This window comes from Epinephelus lanceolatus, chromosome 11 (genome assembly GCF_041903045.1).
Source record: "Epinephelus lanceolatus isolate andai-2023 chromosome 11, ASM4190304v1, whole genome shotgun sequence".
Classification (NCBI taxonomy): domain Eukaryota; kingdom Metazoa; phylum Chordata; class Actinopteri; order Perciformes; family Serranidae; genus Epinephelus; species Epinephelus lanceolatus.
Window position 1 is genome coordinate 42000901 of NC_135744.1, and position 18216 is coordinate 42019116.

The following is an 18216-nucleotide window of genomic DNA, read 5'->3' on the forward strand; positions in this document are numbered from 1 at the left end:
CATACAGAAGAATCGAAATGCCATATAATTTAAAAGCTAAAACAAAGCTGAATTGGAATAACAATAATAATAATAATAATAATGATAATGATAATGATACAATAAAAAACAATATAATACAAGTCAAATAAACTAAGCAGTATAACCTAACAGACAAGACGCTCTAAAGATAATCCAAACTATGTACAATCAATGACGATGTGATGTACATGTGGTGCAAAAGACCAACAGCAGCAGATATGAAGTAGTGCAAATGGTTAAAGTAAAGTGCATATTTACTGTATTCATTTTATTTTTGATTTCACTGTCAAATCAGAGCATTTTCTGAAATGTGTTTTGCCACATAGGCCTAAATACAAAAACACAAAACACAAACTTAAACAGCAAAACCAAAGGCCCCATTACAAATATCTCAGGTACACTGAGGCCTACGTAAAACCCAAATTCTGATTTAGTAGTTTCACAGACTGAGAAATTAAAAAGCTCCTCAACCCGTTCAGTGGAGCCTGTTGGACTCTGAATCTTCTGTGAGATCAATAAAAGCTGATTTTTATGTTTCATGAATGGTGCAACCTGTTTGTCTGATGAGCTACTATGGATATAATTGTAATGGATGTCGCTCCAGTTATACTGCTTTAATTCATTCATGAATATATACATAGTCTTGCCATTATGCTGATGTTGAAGAGTACTGATATAATCTAAACATGTAGGCTATTAGTGTAGTTATCATGTAAGGAAGGAAATGCATATAACTATGCGAGTCACAACTTGTTTATAACTCCAGTCACATTCATATGTGGGAGCTGGAAATTTCCATATTGCAACAAACAGCACATATGAAGCAATCCTTAAATGAGACAGGATAATTACATGTTATAAAACCCGTTGTGTAGAAAATATCCCGCCACATTTACCCAGAAACGGGACCGGAAGTTGTAAAAATGACTGACGACGGATTGTTATTGGTTTAAAAGTCTGATGGAGTCTGCTCTGATTGGCTGTCCCGCTGACGCATTTCAGTGTAACTGGCTCGCGGGTTGTTGGCGCCCAGTTTGAGATTCAACTGTGTCGGCTGATTGTTCTCACACAGAGTAATAACCTGCTGTAACAACTCTGCAGCAGCAGCAGCAGCAGCAGCACAGGCAGCTCATCGTGTCAAAGCCGAGGAGAAAACATCACCAACCCGCTGTGTGAGGAAACCAGCTGCTCTGCTGCAAACATGCACGTCATTAAGAGAGGTATAGTGGCTCACTTCAGTTTAATGCTGTCAGATAGTGTTTGGATAATGCAGTGTTTTAGTGTGAAGGGGGATGTGAAGGTCAGGAAAAACTCATTAAGTGTTTAAAATTGTATCCAAGCGGTGATACATGTTGAAACTATGAAGAGATGCAACACTGCAGCCTGGAGCAACGTTTCATTCATGTTCGAGTGTGTGTTTCTTTGTGTGGTGTCATCGAGACACTAAACAAAGAGATAGCTATGGAAGCTCAGCCGGTGACACTTTATTTTTCTCTTTGCAGGTTTGCTGCCTCTTTATTTTGAATAATGTTGAAGATAACATTTAAATGCATTCACTATACTCGTTGACAAGTTTTGACTTTAATGTTTAATTTGTTTCCGCCGGTGTTTTGCGACATTAAGGCGTTGGCAAACTTCCCTTTATATAGGAGCTGTGTACTGACAGGGTTATTACAGTCATGTTCAGCATCTGTGGTATTGGCGCCAAGTAAGAAGACTTTGTTGTAAACAGTAACTGGTCAGACAGGTGTTCAGCGCGGGCTCCATTCAGTTCATTGATCAGTAGAGGGCAGGGGTGTGCAGCACCACATCCTGGGCCCTATGCATGAGCAGTCTCTGTGGGGCCCCCTGCTCTTTCTCTCATGATCCATGCTCTCTCAGGCACCTTTTGATTTTATTTATTTATTTTACTAAGTCAGTTTGGGTATTTTCCTTTCTGTTCCTTTTTGGAGCCTTGATTTCTTGTCTTGCACAAGCAGTCACTTTCTCAGCTCTAACTGCATTTAGAGATAAATGCGAGTGCATGGGCAGAGTAGATTGTGTCTTTAAGGGGTGAGAGGGGCCTCAGAGAGCTTCCACTACTTTTATATGCATTCAGTCTTTTTAACCAATTTATTCAGGCAGTTTTAATTTAGTCATGGCACTAATTACTGCTCCCTCCTATTGGAGCCCTGGGTAATCAGTCCCTGTTTCCCCCTCACTATGACACCCCCTGGTAGAGGGAATCCAGTTCACAGCCATAGCACTGATATTTCTTGACTGCAATTATTAGGGCCCGACCAATTTATCGGCCAGCCGATTTAATCGACCGATTATAGCCATTAGAGAATAATCGGATTGACGCCGATGTTAACACTTATATTTTCATCACAAATAAAATGCAGGGAATATGGTGTTTTACTTAGAAATGATGTCCTTGTGTTACTTTTGCACTATAACCTACCTCTGTTAAATTGGCAAGAATAAGAAGAACTCTGGTGCTGTGAACATACATGTGAATGTCTTAATTCATACAGACTTTGCATGATTATTTTATTTCCCAGAGGTGTACTGCCTTTTTGCACATCATATTTTTGATTTATTATGTGTTCAAATTGTTCATATGCTGCTTGTTCCACACAATTTCTGATAATAAAAGTATTTTAAATAGTAAAATGTTCTTCCTTCAGTTTATATCTTTGTAACGAGTGTTTGAACTACATTTAAACCATCAAAAGCAGGTATTTTGGGGTTTTTTAAATTGAAAAATGTAAAAAATTAATCTGCCAATATATCGGTTATCACATTTTTTTATTCCATAATATCGGAATCGGCCCCATATTATATAAAATCCATATTGGTCGGGCCCTAGCAATTATATTCATGAACTAAGAATTTACCTCAGAAATGACCAAATAAGTTTGATGACTAATAATATTGTTTGTTTTTTCAGATGGACGCCAGGAGGCCGTTACTTTTGACAAAATCACATCTCGCATCCAGAAGCTTTGCTACGGACTCAACTCTGACTTTGTGGACCCTGTGAGTTCAAACCACTAAAACTTACTTATCAACACTAAAAAGCGAAACATCAAGCGATGTAAATGAGTGACACGGTTGTTGACTCCACTCCGGTGATATTCTACAGCATGTAACCCCTTCACCTCTTGTTCCTGCAGGCTCAGATCACGATGAAGGTGATCCAGGGTCTGTACAGCGGAGTCACCACTGTGGAGCTGGACACTCTGGCGGCAGAGACCGCCGCCACCCTCACCACCAAACATCCTGACTATGCGCTCCTGGCTGCACGAATTGCGGTGTCTAACCTGCATAAAGAGACCAAGAAAGTCTTCAGTGGTGTGTACAAGTTTTAAGTTACTATACCATTTGTGTATGCAATAAATGTGCTCAGAAATATGACTTTGCATTGAAATAAATAACAGCAATATTGCAGTATACATTAATTTCACCATCTTTTGGTAAAAAATGATGCTGCAGATTGTGATATGGGGTTCCCCTTAGGAAATTGTTTAGACAGGGTAGTGAGCCATTCAGATCAGTCTCATTAAACAATACCTACACTCATTTAACATACGGCATTTGCTGTGTGAGATAGCACATTGACTGTACGTTGTGAAGTGTTTGAACTACCTGATATTACACTTTCTTTCCCCTTTGCTTTCATAGATGTGATGGAAGACCTGTACAACTACGTGAACCCCTTGAACAAACAACACTCTCCCATGATCGCCAAAGAGACGCTCGACATTGTACTTGAAAACAAGGGTGTAAGTCACATTTGATGATGTGTTTTGTCCATGTTTTCAAATCTGAAATCACTATAATTATGCGTAGCAGCCTTTTAACATAATATCTTCTTTCCTTTGCAGCGCCTCAACTCAGCCATCATTTATGACAGAGACTTCTCTTACAACTTCTTTGGCTTTAAGGTAATTTTTCATTCCATCTCACATTCAACATCTCAAGCGGATACCTGGATTATGAATCTAATTTGTCCCTTTTTCTCTGATAGACTCTTGAGCGGTCGTATTTGTTGAAGATTAACGGCAAAGGTGAGAATAGATTTTTCTTAAAGCTTAGTGTGTTTATGGGCACAGAGACTACTAGTTTTAATTCTTAAAATTACTAATGAATGTCTTTCTTCTGTAGTTGCCGAGAGGCCCCAGCACATGCTAATGAGAGTGGCTGTTGGGATTCACAAAGAAGACATTGATGCAGCCATTGAGACCTACAACCTGCTGTCAGAGAAGTGGTTCACCCATGCTTCACCTACTCTGTTCAACGCTGGCACCAACAAGCCACAGCTGTCTAGGTAAAGCCTCTGAGCAAAGTAGCTCTGACGCTTTCTTCTTTAACTTGATTTTTTTTTCCCCACAATAATCCAATTTGTTTGTGTTCTTGCAGTTGTTTCTTGCTGGCCATGAAGGATGACAGCATTGAAGGTATTTATGACACACTGAAGCAATGTGCCCTCATCTCTAAATCAGCTGGAGGTATTGGATTGGCAGTGAGCTGCATCAGAGCAACAGGCAGCTACATTGCTGGGGTGAGTTAACACACACAGCAGGGATTCAAATCAAGCAGATATAGAGGGGCTTATATTTTGTCCTTTTTGCATTGCTTACAGTGGTTCTTGTTTTTCAGACTAATGGCACTTCCAATGGGCTGGTTCCTATGCTTCGAGTCTACAACAACACGGCACGTTATGTTGACCAGGGTGGTAACAAGGTGAAGATTTGCAGCGCATACTGATAATGGAGCTTGACATTGTTGCTCTAGACTAGAGACATCGCTGGTAGTAAATTTAATTCACCTTGCTCTCTGTGTTTGCTTGTTCAGAGACCCGGGGCGTTCGCTGTGTACCTGGAGCCGTGGCATTTTGATGTGTTTGACTTCTTAGAGTTGAAGAAGAACACAGGGAAAGAGGAGCAGAGGGCCAGAGACCTGTTCTTCGCCATGTGGATCCCAGACTTATTTATGAAACGAGTGGAAAGCAATCAGGTGAACATCTGCGAGAGTCTCCTCCCTGACTCACATTTACATCAGTTAATATTAAGCCACATGATCTTTAATCTACTATGTTCTTTTAGTCTTACTGTCTCTCTCCTGTTCTTGTAGGACTGGTCTCTACTGTGTCCCAGTGAATGTCCTGGCTTAGAGGAGTGCTGGGGAGAGGAGTTTGAGGAGCTCTACACTCGGTAAGACCAGCTCCACAAACTGTTTTGAACAAACAGTTCATTTCTCAGTGCTAACCTGTCCCATGTATCTGGTCTGTCTTCAGTTATGAGAAGGAGGGCAGAGCTAAGCGTGTGGTGAAGGCTCAGCAGGTGTGGTACGCCATCATTGAGTCACAGACAGAAACCGGCACACCATACATGCTCTACAAGGACGCCTGCAACAGGAAGAGCAACCAGCAGAATCTGGGCACCATCAAATCCAGCAATCTGTGCACAGAGATCGTAGAGTACACGAGCAAAGACGAGGTGAGGGGCAGGAGATATTGATTCTGTAATATTCAAATTAGTCATTACATTATTTTGTTAATGCTTGTTTGGTTTGTTTCTCAGGTTGCAGTGTGTAACCTGGCGTCTATCGCCCTCAACATGTACGTCACCCCAGAAAGGACCTATGACTTTAAAAAGCTTGCATCTGTCACCAAAGTCATTGTCAAGAACCTGAACAAGATTATTGACATCAACTACTACCCAGTGATCGAGGTGCGCTTTCTTATCTGGTGTTGCTTCTTTATCAGTCATGCAGCCGGGTCTTATGTGCTCTGTGTTAACAAATGGCTCCTCTGTCCTGCTTTACAGGCTGAACGGTCTAACAAGCGTCACAGACCGGTTGGAATCGGTGTGCAGGGTCTTGCAGATGCCTTCATCCTTATGCGTTATCCATTTGAAAGCGCAGAGGCCCAGTTGCTCAACATTCAGATCTTTGAGACCATCTACTACGCTGCCCTGGAGGCCAGCTGTGAGCTGGCGGCAGAGCTCGGCCCTTATGAAACCTACGCAGGCTCTCCTGTCAGCAAGGGAGTGAGTAGTTTTTGTGTTAAAATCCATCCTTGGACATGGTTTAGCTGTCTGGGCTCAGATCCTAACTAATTTTATTTTCCAGATTCTTCAGCATGACATGTGGAATAAAACTCCAACAGATCTCCACGACTGGAAAGCACTGAAGGCGAAAATTGCCAAGTAAGTGTTCCTGAAATGACTTCCTTGTTGGTATATCTCATCTTATATCTATTGTATGTAGAGATCGAAGCTCATCCCTGATTCAGCTCCTTCCCTGTCCCTGTGTGTCCTCAGGCATGGTGTGAGGAACAGTCTGCTCATGGCCCCCATGCCCACAGCTTCCACTGCCCAGATCCTGGGCAACAACGAGTCCATTGAGGCTTACACCAGCAACATCTACACCCGCAGGGTGCTCTCTGGAGAATTTCAGGTCAGCACTAAATGCATTTGCTGCTTTGTGTCTCCACAGCTGTGAAGGACAGGGTTCCTGTGGGTCCTTAAAAAGTCTCAGAAGGCATTGTATTGATTAATATAAAAATAAGGCCTTACTTGGTATTAAAATGTCTTAAATCACTCTTTCAAAATACTTAAAAATGCAAAGACATTAGGGAGTAGGATTTTATGAATCTTGGTTTCTGATGTTACATTGTAAAATACCAAAAATAATTTGTAACAACTATTTTGTTTAAAATAATTTATAGAATTCCTTTTGCATTAGTGTCATGCTGATCAGAAGATGGAACCAGCAACACTCATTTTTTGCTTCCAGTCGCTATGCTCAGAGCAGAGGATCAACTATCTGCTAACTAGCTGTCATTGTAGTACAAATTCAATAAAAACTGGCTATTCAACCAAGATTTTGGGGCATGGCTAAAACTGGTACAAGGCAATGCAAAATGTTTTTCAAACTCTGCACAATGGCAGTGAAATCCCACATGCAGAGAGAGATACACACAATTGCCAAGAAAACCTGCCAACATACGGCAGGTATTTCCCAGTTCTCCTCTACCCTGATCTCCACTAAGGGACAAAACAAGACGTGTGTTATGTTACATGGGTAAATGTGTCCTTAACCCTAAGTAATTGGTGTCGGTTCATGGTTTGTTTTGTGTTTTTTTCCCCCTTTACTTTTGGAAATGATAAAATTAGTCTTAAATTTAATTCCAAGTGACATTGAAAAGTCTGACATCAAACCCGCCTTAAGCAGCAGGAACCTTAGAAGGAAAAGCTGCTTAGTGACTTTTCTGCCTCTCCAATAGATTGTGAACCCTCACCTGCTGAAGGACCTCACAGAAAGAGGACTGTGGAGTGACGAAATGAAGAACCAGCTGATTGCTCAGAATGGATCCATCCAGGTAAAGTGTCACACTTAAAATCTTAACTAAGATCTTTAGTATCACTGCTTTAAATGTTGCTGTGATTTCAAATGACTTCCTGTTTGGTGATCACCAACCCATCTGACTTGCCCACAGGATATTAAAGAGATCCCTGATGATCTGAAGCAGCTGTATAAAACTGTGTGGGAAATCTCTCAGAAGACTGTCATCAAGATGGCAGCAGATCGTGGTGCCTACATTGACCAGAGCCAGTCCCTAAACATCCATATTGCTGAGCCAAACTACGGAAAACTGACCAGCATGCACTTCTACGGTTGGAAGCTGGTAAGTCAGGAATAAAAGAATACAGGCTTGGGGTGTCGGTGGCTTAGTGGTAGAGCAGGCGCCCCATTTACAAGGCTGCTGCCACAGTGGCCCAGGTTCAACTCCAGCCTGTGGCCCTTTGCTGCATGTCTCTCCCTCTCTCTCCCCTCCTTTCACATTTTGCTGTCCTATCAATTAAAGGCAAAAAATGCCCATAAAAATATCTTTAAAAAAAAAAAAAGAATACAGGCTTGATATACCGTATGCTGCATCACAGCGCCAAGAAACATCTAAATGTCTTCTTTTCCCTGCAGGGCCTGAAAACAGGCATGTACTACCTGCGGACGAAGCCTGCAGCCAACCCCATTCAGTTCACCCTCAACAAGGAGAAAATAAAGGAAGCCCAGTCAGCCAAGAGCAACAAGGAGGAGACCAAACAGCGGAACACTGCTGCCATGGTGTGTTCCTTAGCAAACAAGGATGAGTGCCTGATGTGCGGCTCATAAGTGAAGTGTGGTTCACACAGATAAACACACTTCCTCTTATCCATCAACTTCTCCTGTTTAAAACGTGTTTTTGGAAACACTTGGTGCTTTTTATTTGTATATGATGATGTAATGAGGGTTTTACATATGCCGCTGTGAACAGGTCACAAATCTTTGCTGTTTTTATTTAATATTATCTGGATTTTCATAATAAGTTGTGTTGTATGCATGTTTGTATAGAATGAACAGGGTGCAATGAATTAAAACTACCCTTAGGTATTTTTTTAATCAATACAGTTTTATAATATGTGGGTCACATTAATGAATTTCATGTTTGTCTGTCAGATGTGTGGAAATTAAACATGTCATACAGTGGTCTTAATTTAAGTCTCATTATTACACTAATGTCAAGTATTTGTAGTGCTTCTGTTATACGTGTATTAGACCTGCAGTAATTTTGTTTTATATTTACAAAGATGAAGAGTCTTCCACATTTTCTACAGCAAAAATGAGCTGAATTAGAGTGAGTGAGCATGCTGTAATTAATGTCACTTGTTTATTAGGAAATGAGAGGCAGGAGAGATCTGCTTTCCTGTCACACGGGATGCTCTAAAAGGAGTGTGACTGATTGGTTGGTGATACGACATGCCTGTGCATGTAAGACGCAAACCTAATTTCCTAGTAAAAAGGGACAGAGGCTTTTGTGTCAGATTAAAGTATGTTTTCATTATCTGTGGTGTCGCAGGACAGAACACACTCAACACCTACATGAAATTGGTGATGGCATCAGTCATGCAATATTGCAATTGCAAGGTGTTTTTCTGTAGGAAGAGTCTGGTCGGGCTGTGTCTTGGGACAGGTGATGCTGCAGGTAATGAATTAATGAAGTGGTGTGTTCATGCATGCGACCTCATGGGAGCAGTATGTGTAAAGCAAGCTGAGACCTGCATTGCCACACTGTAGCAGGGTGTTGGTCTGCCACCGAATTAAATTAAACATTAACTCTAACCTCAGTCAGCACAGAGTTCATTTTCCCTTATGCTATGTTCATGAAATACAGAGAGACAGAAATAAACATGATTCGAATGTTTTATTAGTGTTACAGAGTAACTACAGTGCAAAATTTCAACTGAAGACAAGGCTACTTTCTTCTGATATTAAAGCATGAAGAGAAACCAGAATGACAAACAGAGGCTCTTTGCTGTTGAACAGTGGCGTCTCAAAAACAGCAGTCAGGAGAAAGACACCCAGCACTGAGCAGCAATACTCTAATCAAGGTATTTTCTAATTGTAAGGCACTGAAACCCTATTTTACTGCCACTGATGCTTATACAGGTGGTGTATGTTCTGTATGCTGAATTTAAAGGCACATTAACTATTTGAGTTAAATCCATTGGCAGCTTTAACATGTGATGAGAGAAAAGGCAACAAGGTCATCTCTTTCTCAGCAAGTAATTATGAGAATATTCATTTTAAAAATGAGAAAATCGACATTGTAACAGATCTGTGGCTGCATAAGCGTAAATTTCAGGGGGACACGTGACACATCCCCCTCGATATTTAGAGCATGTGCATTTCCCCCTGATAAAGTCATGAAAGTAGCAAAGACCTTTAGTTTTGACAACACTTATTTTTACAAAATTAAAGACATTTACACCATAAATTGGTGCATAAAAGTGCACCAGAATGCAGGAAATTAAGTGTTTGATGCTTGAAATTTTCTGGTGGAGGACCCCCACCCCCACTGCTGAAATGAAACCTATGCCTTTGTATAGCTGAAGGATTTTATTTCAATATAAGAAAATATTTTTGCTCAGATTATCAACTGAATAACCTTTTTACTGTAAACATGAGGCTAGAAGCTGATTAGCTTAGCACAACTGCAAACAGGGGAAACATCTATCCAATCGTAACAAAATCCACATACCAGCAGCTACAAAATAATCAATTAGCACATAATGTTGTGTTTGTTTAATCAGTACAACAACCAAAAGATAAAAATGACAATTTGCTGTTTTACAGGCGGTTATGTGCAAGACTTTATTTCCCAAAATGTTCCCTCTTATCAGATATTTAATTAGATTTATCAAAGAGCCAATCCCTGAAAAATTCTGTGTGGCCCTTTACATGGGACATCGCTATGGTTACGGTCTCACTAATGTCCCATCAATTGATCCCTCCCCTTCTTGCGAACCAAAGCCTGTGTCCTGTGAGCTGCTGCTGCCTGTTGGTGAGGGAATCATTTTATTGGCTCCAGGTTTCACATTGCTCTCCCTGACAATGGACTTCTCTGCTGCATCACGCTCAAACTTTTTGCCCTTCATCCATTTTGCCTCCACTTTTTTTTCTTGCAGCTCTACGTCTTTCATCCTGTTTGCCACTGTCTTTGTGTCTGTCTTTTCACTGTTGACTTTGATGCTTTGAGCTTGCTCGGGGGTTGTTTCTTTGTGTTTTTCACCCTCCTTTGCGTCTGTGAGAATCTCTCCTTCCCTTCTTTTTTCTGCCTCATCCTGTGTGGCTTCAGCCTTTACTTTTTCTTCTACACGAGTAAAACTTGTCACTGCCACCACTTCCTCTCTCACTTCATTATCAGTATTTTCATTTTTGTCTGCTTCCACCTGCTCTTTTGACTCAGTCTCCTTTTTGTCTCCGAGCTCCATTTTAGCTCTGCCTTCCTCCATTTTCACCACATCACAGTCTGTTACCTGCTTTGATTCCTCTGCTGCACATTCCCCGATCTGATTCTGTTGTGTGTCTGACTCCTGTTCTGTATCTGAGTAAACCTTTTCTTTATCCACCCCATCCCCTCTGTAGTGCACTGTCACTTTAAGTGATGAATTTTTGTCATCTTGCTTGCTGTTAAAACCTCTGAAATTGTTCTTGGCGCCAATGATGTATTTCCCCAGAAAGGAGGAGCCATCCTTGGTCAGTGCCTCTCTTCCAGTGTGCCCATCATCCATCAGAAGCTGCTGGACCACCGTCATATCACTGCGCATCCTGCTGACTGTTTTGGTCAGCTCAGTGATCCGATTACCGATATCTGAGGGAAGAGAATACTTCAGTCACAATTCAGCATGCAGGCACTTACATGATGCATAATATTACAGGCTGGGGATTTGAATCAAATGCGTTTTCACAGCAGAAACTGTTATTTTATAAAGTGTGACTCTTTGGCTTAATTGCAATAATTACAGAAGACGTCTGCTTTTTATTTAATACTTTCATTTGTCAGACAGTTCTTTGGTCACCGCCTTCACAGTCAACTCAACCACTGCTACTAAAGCATGACTCATTTAATTAATAATTAAACAGGGCTGTACATAGTGTACATCAGGGATACCCAACATGTTTTGTCGGGGGGCACCTTTGCAAAATGACAGGAGGCCAGGGGCCAGCTAATAAACAGACAGTAATAATATAACAGTATATAATGTCATGTCCAGTGTCAGCTGGTATAGGCTCTAGCCCACCCATGACCTTGAAGAGGCTATGCTGTTTCAGAAAATAAATAAATACGTATAATATATGAATTGCATGTTCAGCCGTCTTACTCAACCTGTCTAGTGTCATACTCCGATCACAGCAGCCCTGCACAGGTCAAATGTGCAGCCAGGTGTTTCTGCTGCAGAATTTGTGGACATTCAGGGCTCCTCACACTTTTTTCAATAAACAAGCTCTATTTTTATGTTTCTTTAAAGGATAACTTTGGTATTTTTCAACCTGCGCCCTATTTCCCCATGTGTATGTGTGCGTATGATTCATAGGTACAACTCGTTCTAAAATTGGTTCAGTATTGAGGGAGGCGGATGCAGCCGGGAGCCGTGAAACGAGCTAAAACGGTAACAGGGGCAAATGCGTCCCGTATAGGTTTGTGTATTAAAAGTGCTTTTTTTCGCCACTGACCGGTTCAGATCGCCAGTGTTATCTCTGTAAATAGCATACTAAGCGTTTCCCTGACCCTTCACTTGCTCTGGGCTGTGATGTCATCTCGCGAGAGCTTTGCTTGTTGCCGGAAGAAAACAGAGGAGCCATGCTGAGCGCCGCTCAGAGTGGCGCTGGTTGTCCCGGAGTACAGCTGAGAGTTTTACTGCATTGATTGGAAACAATGGTTCGTGTTTGTGCTTATCCGAATTGCAAGAACAGGATGTCGCGCAACACCGCGTACAGCTTTCATAGGCTGCCTTTGTCGGACGGCGAGATGCTGAAGTTGTGGCTAGTTGTGCTACAAATGGATGCTAACACTCCTGTCCAGACACTGCGCCTTGCAGACCATCGGGTCTGCAGTGCTCACTTCTCCCAAGATGGCTACTGCCAGCCGAAGAAGAGAAGACATCCAATCCCGAAACACCTCTTCCTCAAGAAAACGGCTGTCCCACGAGTAGAGAGAGCTACAAACACAGTGGAGCAAAGCTCGTGACATCACACAGCCCACAGGAGGTGAAGGGTCAGGGAAAGGCTAGTATGCTATTTACAGAGATAGCACTGGCGATCTGAACCAGTCAGTGGTGAAAAAAAAGCACTTTTAATGCGCAAACTTATACAGGACGCATTTGCCCCCGTTACCGTTTTAGCTCGTTTCGCGGCTCCCGGCTGCATCCGCCTCCCTCAATACTGAACCAATTTTAGAACGAGTTGTACCTATGAATCATACGCACACATATACATGGGGAAATAGAGCCCAGGTTGAAAAATACCGAAGTTATCCTTTAACAAACAGCAACCTCCAGGGCTGAAAAATATAGTCAGTGCTGAAGCGCAAAAAACTGCTGTTCTTCTAATGGCCACTTGAGGCTGGCTCCAGAAGCCAGCGAATTCGAGGGTCAGTGCTACACTTCCACAGCAGTGTGACAGCATTGGTGCTAACTGCTGTATGAACACAGTGCAGAGAAGCTGTGAGCAGCTAGCCAGTGGGATACACACACAGGGACTTTTTTGCTAGAAACTTTTTTGGTGTATGCACCAGGCAAGCAGTTCCATTGGCTTGAACAGGTGCCATCTTGGGGTCTGGTACCTAGTTATTATACATCTACGGTTAGAACACACACAGAAGGAGTGTGACTTCACTCTCTGCTCAGGATGCCATTTCTCCACAATATCTTTACATAGCATGTGCAGCTATGTACAGACCACTCAAAAGCATAAAAGTTAAGTCATTGATAAGTTTAGACTTTTTATCTGATAACCAGGGGGGCGACAGGTTTGTGACCCAACAGGTCTTGTCAGTGAGTTACTGTCTGACCTACCTTTCCTCTTGGTCTCCTCGAACTCCCTGCGAGCTGACTCAATGTAGCGTTGCACCAGAGCTCTGATCACCTGCTGCCGGTAAGGTAACTGGCTGTCTTCAGATTCCTTACCGTTAGTCTTAAAACACACATTCACCATCACATTTTAGCGCACAACAAAGAATATGCATTTTTTACTACAGTCACACAGTATGTAAGCATTAAAGACACACTTACCATAGAGGCAATAGGGGGATATTTTGTCTCAGAATTACACGTGCAGCAGCAGCAGATTCGTCTAAAGATACCCCTGGAACAGAAATCAAATTTCAGAAATAGATACACAATGAGGTAATATCGCAGGTGAAATGTGTTTTGGAGTCGTAAACCTTACCTCAAGATGTAAAAGAAAGCTTTGGGTGAGGGGATGATGTTGAAGGGCACTGGCATTGTAAGGCCTTCTCTGAAGTAACTGAGGTACAGCTTTGACCTGGCAAATTTCCACTCGACATCTGCGTCATCCTGAAATAAAAAACGTTGAGATGTCAGTACAAGTCTGGTCTCTGCTTTTATTGTAGCTGTGGCACAAAAATATCACTTCACCTCAATTTTCTGAAAGGAGTTGGTGATCATAGCAATAAGCATGTTGAGCAGGACGATGACAATAACCAGTGTGAAGATGCCGTATAGAATCCTTCCTACAAACTCTGCCAACACAAACTGCGGCATGTCCACGTAGTCCTGGTTGGCCACACCAAACATGGTCCAGAATAAGAAGTGGAAGGTCTCATTAAACCTGCAGCAAAGCACAATGACACTGTTTTCATACCTTGTTTTTCTGCTTATAATGGTGTTGTATACCGATCAGCCACAGCATTTAAACTGCAGAAAGATAATAGGAATAACACTGATCACCTCATTACAATCTGATGTTCTGCTGGAAATCCTTGGGTTCTGGCATTCATATGCACCATCCACCCAAACACTGTTGCAAAACAATTACACCCCTTCATGGCAACAACACTCCAACAATGCACCATGCCATATCGCAAAATCTGCTCAGGAATGGCCTGAGCAACATGATAAAGAGTGCAAGGTTTCGATCCCAATCCAATCAAGCATCCATTAGACGTGCTGATGCCACAGGACTCAAAGGATCCATCGCCAATGTCCTGGTGCCAGATACCCCAGGACACCCTCAGTGGATCCAACTGTGTATCAGATTTGGCTCTGGGATAGCAGCACGTCCCACAGATACTTGATTAGATTGGGTTCTGGGAAATCTGGCAGCCGGCTGGATGACTTGAGCTCTTTCTTATGTTCCTCGGGCCGTTCTTGTGCAGTTTTTGCAGTGTAGCATGGCACATTGTCCTGCTCAAGGGGCCACTGCCATCAGGGAGTACCATTGCCTTGAGGGAGTACTGTCTGCAACAGTGGGTGCTGCGTGTCAAATGACATCTACATGAATGCCAGGACCCAAATCAAATCATTTCATTTGTCAGTGGTTTTAATGTTGCGATCTATGTATAGTGCATAGTCTTGTTTTCAGCAGACGCCATATTCTTACTTGCCAAGATGTGGAGAGATGACGTAAGGAACATAGACATTGTTGATGCCACAGAGGAAGGCAGTTCCAATGATCATCAATATAAACATAAATCTAAAAAAGAAATTCTCATTAGCTCTGTCATTGGATCTGAATTCTCTTCCAGGCAATGATCAATAGGCAAGCAAGATAAAAATGTGCTTTTACCTCATCATATCATCAATCATCTTCCCAATGGAGATCTGCAAAGTTCCCAGAGACTCATGGGCTGGCAGGATGTACGCCAGCCGTGTGAAGCTCAGCATGCTGGTCACTGCAAACAGCACCTCCGCAATCAGCTGGGGGTCCTCCTGATGCCAGTCGTCACGCACTGCAAGACAGTTTCCAAAAACCAAACAGGCCACTTCAGCATTAAGAACTTTGAAGACCGCCGACAACTATTTTGGATGAACGATTTGATATTTTCTCACCAGTCTGAGTGAAGTAGATACACTCCTCTGTGCCGTTATGATCACGGCAGAGGAAGTGACCTTTGAGCATGATAAGCACGCGCAATGCGAAGGACGCGAGGTACATGCTGAGCACCATCATGTCCAAGCAGTTCCACCAGTCCAGGAAGTAACTCCGCAGCCCCTCGATCCACACTTCCTTACACTCATACCAGAAGAATCCTACATAAGAGAGCCAAGAATAAACCTTGAGTTTTCTATTTGTACATTATAGAGGGGGTTAGAAAAGAGAGAGAGAACCCACCAACCACCCACACCATGTGGAAGGAGCTGTGCAGGATGTCCTGGTGTCGCGAAGCAAATTTGTCTCGATATATCTCCATTGTTATTGATTCTCCAAGTAATGTGATGAGAAACCACAGATATGAGGCTGAGTGGAGGAGAAACTTGATCACAGGAATCTTTAGCAACTTTCCTGGCTGGTGAAGACAAAAAAAAGACGATGACCTGTCAGGGCCAAGACAAACCTGTGCTTATCCTACTCTCTTAATAAAATGTCTCTCGCGACAGTTTTTGTGTGATGTGATGTGACCTTTGACTTGGGTGCGATCCAGTAGATGAGGCAGAGGAGGGGCATGGTGAGAAAGATCCCCACAGAGACAAACAACTTCCACGCCGTCCTGCTGCCTCTCCAGCCTGCCAGGTTCCCACACCAGATAGATGACAGCACCTGCTGGCAGATTGGGTGGGCCACAAACTGCACAAAAACAAACAAAACAAGCAAACAGATCACGTATATGTCTTCTGTTACTGATCTCTGACTGACAGTAGGTTCTGCATCCACGTACCTGCTTCTGGTTGTAGTTGACAGCGAGCCGCAGACGTGACAGGTTGGGGATTCCCTCCTCAAAGGCCTGCTCGTCTAAGGCATCCTGGCTCTCGTCTCCACAGCTGTTCAAGATGGTGGTCACTTCGCTCTGGTTGCGACACATGCCCAGCAACTCAACGGCAAACTCCTGACAAAGCTCCTCCAGGCTCAGGTACTGAGGCTGCAGGAAGAGAGGTGCCACAGCAGACTTAAATATCAACACAAACAGCCAACATGAACCAGAAGTGGGGATGTCTAGGAATCTCAACAGACCTTGAACTCTGGCTCTTTTTGTGAGAGCTTGCGGAGCTCTCTGCTGAGACCGAAAGCTTGGAGCATGGCGTCATCAGAGGTGATGGACAGGTAGGCACGGCTGGCGATGCCACGGTAGGTGTTGATACGGGACAAGGAGAACTTCAGTAGGTCATACTGCCGGCCATTACGACATTCCAGGCAAGCACAGGATATCTTATGTGGCCATGGGATGACGTGACCTTTTTGAGTGAGCATGGTGACTATATCATACAGGTCTTTCTGGCAGGCTAAGGTCAGAGGAGTCACACCAGGGGCAAACTGGGAGTTGTCAATAGAGTGGTCAAAGATGGCCTGAGAGAAGGAGCGTACATCCATCTTGTTGCCCTTCTCTTGGTCCAGGCGGTCCAGCAGCCGCTTCACCACTCTGGGCTGGTTGGTGTCTACAGCGACTAGCAGTGCCTCGTGAATCTGCCGGAAGTCAAACTTGACCCCCTGCAGGAGGGCGTCCATACAACTCTCATTGCCCAGGCGGATGGACAAGTTGAGGGCCTCTCTCCACTGACGATCCTCAGACTCATCCAGCTGGCGGATGATGCCATCACCGGTCTTCAACAGTCCACACAGCAGCTCTATTTTCCCCTCCTGAATGGCACTGATGAGCTCTGGAGGGAAGCGCATCTTCCTGTTCATAATCTCGCGCCATTGCTCCGGCTGAGGGACAGGACGGGACAGTTAACAGCAGTATTGGATGCCCATTTACCATGGGTGTACATTTCAAGGGGGACGCAAGGGGGACGCCCCCGTCAATATTTAGAACATGTGCATTTGTCTCCCTTAATAAAAACATAAAAGTAGCAGAGGACCTTTACTTTCACAAAATTAAAAACATTAACACCCTAAATTGATGCAGAAAAGACACAAACAGGTGCATGAAAATTCACCAGATTGCTGAAAATGAAGTGCTTGATGCTCAAAATGTTATGGCATAGGATCCTCAACCCCCCGATTGCTATGTGCCCCCCTCCAATGTTGAAACGAAACCTACACCCTTGCCATTTACAGATTTTTGTGAAAGTACTGTCAGATATAAGGGGAGAGGGCTTACTCCCAATTTGATTTCAGAGGAAGAAATTAAAGCCTGGGCAAAATGACAAAAGGATGTGTGATCAAATGAAAGGATGTACACAAAATAAAAAGCAGCCAATTCTACAAATAAGTGCATGACTGAAGACACATTTTATGACATCAAAGAAAACAACTCATTAATAAAAATATGATAAAAAATGTGATAAAAATAAAGCTGTTTAGAGGATGCCTGGAGAACAGCAGGTTCAGATTTAGCCTCATGACAACCATTTTTAAAAACTCAGATCTGCTGAGTGACAAATTCTACTAACCACCTCTACATAAAACTCTTGCTTACCGTGAGGTTTTCCATTCCTGATGAAAAACGGCACAATTTTGAGCAGCGATCCTAAAGTGAAAACACAACCACGTTCTCTGGAGACATGGAATATATTTTTTGGCAGCTATTTTAAGCTTCAAAGATGAAGGTGAGAGATATCAGTAGCTTGCATAAGCAGCTCCAATAAGAGCACTGAGCACTTTGGTGTGCTGCGATCATGTGCTACCGGCTGACTGCATGGAATCAGCACCCACAAACTCAATAACACACTTCATCCCCCATGGGGCAAGGCCAATTAAAACGTAGCCAGT

General features: G+C 43.0%; 2 protein-coding genes across 2 annotated transcripts; one reads left to right on the top strand and one right to left on the bottom strand.

Moving 5' to 3' along the window:
* Window positions 1-1061: 1061 nt before the first annotated feature.
* LOC117262622 (ribonucleoside-diphosphate reductase large subunit-like) lies at window positions 1062-8542 on the top strand. Its single transcript, XM_033635664.2, has 19 exons — window positions 1062-1241; window positions 2954-3042; window positions 3180-3357; window positions 3688-3788; window positions 3891-3950; window positions 4034-4073; window positions 4171-4333; window positions 4426-4567; window positions 4666-4749; window positions 4861-5022; window positions 5140-5219; window positions 5303-5504; window positions 5589-5738; window positions 5835-6056; window positions 6139-6215; window positions 6330-6465; window positions 7295-7390; window positions 7508-7696; window positions 7990-8542. Exons 1-19 carry the CDS (start codon window positions 1223-1225, stop codon window positions 8179-8181), a joined length of 2382 nt encoding a protein of 793 aa, XP_033491555.1. The 5' UTR covers window positions 1062-1222; the 3' UTR covers window positions 8182-8542.
* A 709-nt stretch (window positions 8543-9251) lies between these two features.
* On the bottom strand, window positions 9252-18111 carry LOC117265852 (short transient receptor potential channel 2-like). The gene is made up of 13 exons (XM_033640610.2): window positions 17924-18111; window positions 16519-17211; window positions 16226-16426; window positions 15970-16134; window positions 15682-15856; window positions 15399-15599; window positions 15136-15298; window positions 14950-15042; window positions 13986-14178; window positions 13777-13904; window positions 13620-13692; window positions 13404-13521; window positions 9252-11200 (listed from the first exon to the last, which is right to left on the bottom strand). Exons 1-13 carry the CDS (start codon window positions 17936-17938, stop codon window positions 10305-10307), a joined length of 3114 nt encoding a protein of 1037 aa, XP_033496501.1. The 5' UTR covers window positions 17939-18111; the 3' UTR covers window positions 9252-10304.
* Window positions 18112-18216: the final 105 nt, after the last annotated feature.

Excerpts from the sequence above, each read along its gene's own strand:
- LOC117262622 (XM_033635664.2), top strand. Across the intron at positions 3,951-4,033 it reads ACAACTTCTTTGGCTTTAAG|ACTCTTGAGCGGTCGTATTT; the intron begins GTAATTTTTCAT and ends TTTCTCTGATAG. Across the intron at positions 5,505-5,588 it reads AGTACACGAGCAAAGACGAG|GTTGCAGTGTGTAACCTGGC; the intron begins GTGAGGGGCAGG and ends TTTGTTTCTCAG.
- LOC117265852 (XM_033640610.2), bottom strand. Across the intron at positions 16,135-16,225 it reads TCAACTACAACCAGAAGCAG|TTTGTGGCCCACCCAATCTG; the intron begins GTACGTGGATGC and ends GTTTTTGTGCAG. Across the intron at positions 11,201-13,403 it reads CGAGGAGACCAAGAGGAAAG|ATATCGGTAATCGGATCACT; the intron begins GTAGGTCAGACA and ends CTCTTCCCTCAG.